Below are 6,385 nucleotides of genomic sequence, written 5' to 3'. Positions count from 1 at the left end.
AAAAAAAAACGATTTTGTAGGGAAAGTATCAAGCTTTCACGATAGGTAATCGAAAATTTTCTCAAATTCTTTTTGGACACGTTACAAATCCACAAAGTGAGAAGAAAATTTTTCGTCTTTTTCAGCTCGTAGTTTTTGGTATATAAAAATTATTAAACTCATATAAACTTAAAAAATGTGATAAGCTTTTAAAAGTAGAAATTTCAAGCTTTAAAACCCTTTTTTTAAATTTGAATTTCATTCATTATTGACGAAGATATTGTATATACAACTTTGAGCTAAAAAATACGCGATGACTTTTTACTACACCTAATATTTAGAACTTAATAATACTCGATTTTTCTTTAAAATTGTAATTTCAGTGTTGTCGTCAAAGTTTCATTATTAACAGAGTTGATAACTGCAGAGAAAAAAATTGTAATTTTTCTGCAATATATAGGATATTATAGCTTTACAGATATGCATATTTATTTATGAAACATTTATGTAATAAAAAAATCATGAATTTAATGATATATGAGCCAAATATTTATATCAATAATAGCAAATTTATATCAATTGTCGATAATGTCAGCATTCAATTATCTCCGGATCCTTGGGGCTCTTTTTATATCGCCGAAAATTTGCTCAGGGTTGACGGTCTTGAATAGTATCTCGTCGGTGGTCCGCTGAATGCGCCTATGCAGTCCATTGTAGCCAATTGCAATAAGATAGTTGAACGGGACGCTCCCTACAGCTGTAAGGCATGCAAACAGTTATTTTCAGAACGCAAATAGTATTGTCTGATGCCCACTGATGCCATCTGATGTTGTCATTTCGGAATGTATAATCTATCGCATTGTATTGTATAATATTTATTATACACATATTATTAATACGTATTATTAATTACAAAATATGACATACAAGAAAACGTTTGTCATACAGAATGTATTACTTTTGACGTGTATATAAGCAAATAAAGGAGAGTGCAGAGTACAAGATTAACAAATAAAATGGAAAATAGAATAAAAGTACAGTTTATTATGAAAAGTTAATATTTAAGGTATTATGTTATCCGAGAATATTTACTCAGTGGCATGAGACATGGATAACATCGAATTGTTGTTCTTCGATACGTTCTCCCACGACATTTCAGAGGTTTGTTTACATGCATTTAATAACGATTAATTAAGCCTGAGGAAAAGCTGTTTATTAGCAATTTCGTGAAAATTTACATCAGTGACACATCGAGATAAAAATTGATAGAAAAAAGGATTTTACTTTTTAATACACTTTACTGTATTATGCACATATTTAAAGATTACATTTTTGAGGTTATAATTGTTATAACCGGAAAGTATAATTTTCTCACAAATTTTTCACTGTCCCTCTTATTATCAAATTATGTGTTAAGATTATAATTATTATAGAAAAGTATATCATCAATTTGTTATATTATTTATATATGATGCATTGTAAATAAAAAATGTCAGTAAATTCTTAAAAAAGTTTATCCTTTTTCTGTTTATATTAAACTGTTTATATTAAATTAGAATGTAAACAACGTTTAAAAAATTAAACTTTTCTTTTTCTTTTAATTTTTATGATACATTGGATGACATAATGTTCATGTAGAAATTATGCTTTTAGGAATTGAATTTGGACTTAGTGCAATTTCCCAAGCCCGTTTATATTAGTGAAGTAAGAATCATTCCATTAGGTGCCAGAGTACAGGCAGACTTTCCAGGAGGAGTACGACTTGGGTAATCAATCTTTATTCTTGGAATTAAAAATAGCAGTTTTTTTTCTCAATTAATCAATATTAACGTTTGAATTTTTGAGAAATAAAAGAGACTTTATTCTTTTAGAGCAACCAATCCCTCACAATTCGAGATTGAGTTTTTCGTGAATGATCTCAGCAAACCTGGGGCTTCCACCTTCGAGTTTTTAGGTGGTTTAGAATACAAGCAGAACATCCATATCCAATTAGAATGCGAACGAAAACAGATACCAACGGATGGATTGGTACTGAGAGGGTGGTATACTACTATTACGCTTGCAGTGTACGGTACTCTAACCAAATCACTGAACAATCCCCAGGAAGTCATTAGTTCAGCAGCTGGCTCTACCGCTTGTGTTAGCTCCATAGAAGAAAATCCTGAAAATGCTGTGCAAATTCCTTCTGAACAGCAACCCGAATGGTATTACGAGAATCAACATCAAACGAATTTATCGGTAAGAAAATCTGACATATCATTTTTTTTTAAATCCAAACAAAAGTATCTAAAGGATGCTTAGAAAAATGTTGCATACTTTAAATGTTTTTTTATTTCAATATTTGTAGTTCAATATATTTGATCTTAATAGCGTATTAATTTACAACAAGTAAGAATATAAAAGCCTATAATGGTAGAAACTGGGTCTTTAACGCTTTAAATAATATTCAATGTGAATTATATCTATACTATATATAATTCACATAGGCTTTTATATTATTATTCGTTATGTATTCACATCACGTTATTATTTACATTAATAAAATCATTTATTCATATTAATTTGATAGTTATGGGGTAGTTGCAGTTAAACCCTAATGTTAATTTTTGCTAATTTTTTTACTCTTGTAATTTTGCTATCAATGCGGCGACATCTTCTTCATTATTTTTTCAATGATCCAATTTTCATTCGAGTTTGAACACATAATTACATTGCAGCAAGAAACATGCGTGACGGCAACTCCATCACCACAACCGATCCAAGTAGTGGAACCGTCCAGGACGACCACGTCCGACACGGGAAAGACAGAATCGAGACAATGGGAAGAAGAGCCCAACGCAAGCGAAAAACCATCAAAGCGACCTTTGTCTCCGCCTACCGAGTCCCTGATCTCTCTAAGTCCGGAGTCCATCTCCGCCGAAGAAGAAGAAGCAGAGCAACAGGAAGCTGGCGAACCGGAAACTGGCGAGCCCTTCGAGCCGATATTATCGGACGAGGACATAATGACCGATGATGTTCCGTCTACTGCCGAGTTCGAGTGTGAAGCATCACAAATCGATGAAATCTACGCAATGGTACCACCTGATTTGTTAAATCTAGAGGAACTAGGAGACTTGGAGGACACTCATGCGAACCACGAGACCTTATTGAAGATTAGAGAGATTCTACAATCCCTCTCCAAATCAGTCTCGCATTTCCACAATGCATCCGGCCAAGAAAAAGAAACGTTCGTTCACAACAGCGAGACTTTGTGCGCCATACTAATTCCGTTTGATTCTGACATAAACGATATTAATGATTTGACTGATATTGTTAATGCTGGCTTGGATATGGAGCTTGCTAGGGCCCAACCGCAACCAGCATACAAAGTACGACATGTGAAAGTGGGGGTTCGCTTAGCAGAGGCTCTCTGTCGATTATCGAAAGGTCCAGAAATTCTGTTGAAAGTTCAAGCCCCGTATAAATTACTGTCCCTTTGTATGCGCGAAAATGTGGCGTTACCAGTGAAGCTTTCCGCTCTAAGAGCCCTCGATGCCGCATTGATTAGCCCGATAATCGTGCAAGAATTTCTAAGGAACAACTTATACAGAAATGCACTAACGATGCTGGACACAGCGAAGCTAGCCAGGCTCAAATACGCTCTTAGCTCGCTCTTTCGTAAAGTCCATGTGTACGAATATCTAGAAGAAATCAAGAATTTCGACGAATTCGGCTTAGCAGAGCTGATGAACGCTTACGTGTACGCCCCAACGTTGATGGCGCAGCCTAAACGCCAATTGCCAGCTGGTGCCCAGATGGAATTCGAACGAGAACATACTCGCAACCCCCGTGCTCATCTGGTAGCTTATTTCAAACACCATAAACTGACCCATTACCTTTTACTGGCGTTATCTTCGCCTAATTGCAATTTGCAAATGATTAAATTAACCCGCCGCTTTCTCTTGCATCTCTCCAATACTAAGGAAGGTCTCTTCTATTTATTGAAAGAGATCGAAGTAGTTCAACTGATATTAAAAGTTCTGAGGTACGAGCTACCAGGCGCTGGACGCATCCTAGCATGGCGTCTCCAGGTTGCACAGTGCCTGATTCGCTTGAAACAGACTTCCGACTGGACGATCTTGAAGAGACTGCATTCCTTCCTCATTTTTCCAGATGGTTTGCGTGCTATTCTTACAGTTTTGCCCCTGGGAGACTTCTTAGATATTCTGATTCCTTTCTTGTCGGATTCTAATCTCTGCGAGTTCGCCGCCGAGGTGATCTCTGCGGTTATCCGTTACTCCGACAGAGTAGAGATCTTCCAGAACCGTGCGGAATTGATACTGGACAAAGCTCGCGAGCATGTTATCCTCAGGGACGTGACATCATATCTGACAGTCGCGGCCCAAACTTCTCATTGGGATTACTGCGACGTCTCCCTATTGGTGACGATTATCAGGAAAAGTGCCGAGAAGGCTGCATCGCTTCCAGGTCAGCTAATCACCGCCTGTAGAATCCTGCATTATCTTACCTTCCCATCAAATAATGACGTTGACCCTTTGGAGCCATACATTGAACTCAAATACAGGAATGCTCTGACTCAATTATTCGCCGCTGACGGCCTCACCGCTCTGGTTGCCGTAATGGCAAACGTATCTGAATTCTATGAACAACCGTTTCTTCATCGTGCCGCTCTAACTGGTCGCAGAGGCATGGCGTTAATCGCTTTGTTGCTTCCTTGCGTGAAGCTGACCAGAGCATTGCTCGAGAGACTCGTCAAGTGCATGGCAACAGACTTTAAGGATCTCACAGCCGTCGTTCCGCTGCTCGGAGTCTATTCCTTGATCGAAGCCATCCCGTCTAATCTAATGGTACAGACTCTGTCCGAAGAAATCGTGGGGACGCTCCTAGTCTTTACGCAAGCTGTCGATTCCGACGGTTCTGGCAACGTGGCGAAATCGTTATGGACTCAGATGCTAGGTGAGGTTCTGAAGATGATTTCCTTCCGTCCTTGCAACTTCGTGCCAGGCTTGAAGCTGCTAACTCGTCTGCTACCGCCTGTCTTAACACCGAAAGAGACCATCACTGAAGACGCAACGAGAATTCTGGGCCTAAGAAAGCTCTGGTCAGCACATCTTCAAGCTCAGGCCACGAATCTCACTGAAACTCTTCGGTTACTCTGCACAAGTTGGAATGGAGACGTCTTACTTCTTTTGTCGACAGTATGCAAGCAATTAAGCGACCTGGCAGCACCGACAGCTCTTTTGGTTGGGAGATGTCTTTTAGATGGTATTCTAGCAGCCACTCCTTTAGAGAACAACGTTCCTATTCTAGCTCTAATTAATGATCTAGCTAGACATGCACCTATGAAAGCTACTTTATTAACATTGACCAGTCCGGCGTCCAGAGCGCAAGTAAAATCCGATCAAAAATATCCGCCGGTTATCGAGATGATGTGCTCCACTTTGAAAAGTAGCAGCGACGTCAACATACAATATGAGATCCTCGGTATCTTCGAAACTCTATGCAACTGCAATCTCAGTCTAGTACAAGAGGATAACGAACCTTTGGAAAAGAAACTGACACACTCTGTGCCCAGCAAGGAACCTCTTTTATCTATACTTGCGGTTCTAATCGATATTCTGGCGATCAGCACAAAGTTCCAATTAGACGTGATAGAAAATACGTTGACCATTCTCTTGTCCCTCAGCAATCACAATTACGGTCTGTACCACGTAAAGAGCTGCCTGGAGAACAATCCTGGCGCCTTGCGCGCACTATTGGATCATGTATTGAGCTTGGAAAACCCCGAAACAAACTCCACTGTAGAATTGACTGTAACTTTCTTGGAGAACCTAATCGCCTCCGAGTCGGAAGCAAGGACCTTGCATCTGCGCGCGCAACAATTGGCATTCTTGATATCTTGGGAGAAGACTGATCATCCCTTAGAGAAATTGAAGCGCGCAGAAGAACTGAAGGAAATTTTGAGAGCTGCCGAAGAGAAAGAAGAGAAAGAACCTATCCCGGAGATGCTAGAGCCTCTACTGCCCACCCCGGAAGCATTATTAAACCAGTTCTCGCAAAGGTGTCTTTGTACAACTAATAGCCCAACCCGGCCCAAGAAATTTTCTTTCACGACCAATCAAACGCAAACTGAAGATACGGTGGACTTGTTAGCACTCGCTACTGAATTACTACCCGCTGACTTCAATCTGTTAGCGGAGGCGCAAAACTTGTGTTCTAAAATACCTCCTGATGACACTACTCAACCTCTGCAATCAAAATCCCAGGATGAAGAACAAGAAAGTAGTAGAGCGGAAAAACAGATTTCTCCAATGGCAAAGTCGAAACAGCCGTTTGGTAAGATTATTAAAGATTTAGACGGTCTTTAATCTTTAAAAATTTCTTCTTCGAAATATTAAGAAATCAA

The 6,385-nt window shown here is 39.2% G+C and overlaps 1 protein-coding gene across 1 annotated transcript in view; it reads left to right on the top strand.

The window, feature by feature from the left end:
* The first annotated feature begins 889 nt into the window (after positions 1 to 889).
* LOC108749107 (protein virilizer) overlaps positions 890 to 6,385 on the top strand; it is a 6,298-nt gene continuing 802 nt past the window's right edge. Inside the window, exons 1-4 of the mRNA XM_018487631.1 lie at positions 890 to 1,140; positions 1,633 to 1,745; positions 1,851 to 2,217; positions 2,697 to 6,315. Of these exons, the coding sequence (XP_018343133.1) occupies positions 1,087 to 1,140; positions 1,633 to 1,745; positions 1,851 to 2,217; positions 2,697 to 6,315 (4,153 nt within the window). The 5' untranslated portion in view covers positions 890 to 1,086. The remainder of the gene's footprint in view (positions 1,141 to 1,632; positions 1,746 to 1,850; positions 2,218 to 2,696; positions 6,316 to 6,385) is intronic.

This window comes from Trachymyrmex septentrionalis, unplaced genomic scaffold (assembly GCF_001594115.1).
Source record: "Trachymyrmex septentrionalis isolate Tsep2-gDNA-1 unplaced genomic scaffold, Tsep1.0 scaffold267, whole genome shotgun sequence".
NCBI classification, from domain to species: Eukaryota; Metazoa; Arthropoda; class Insecta; order Hymenoptera; family Formicidae; genus Trachymyrmex; species Trachymyrmex septentrionalis.
Note: the sequence above shows the minus strand (reverse complement) of the source record. Positions and strands in the feature narration are given on the sequence as shown.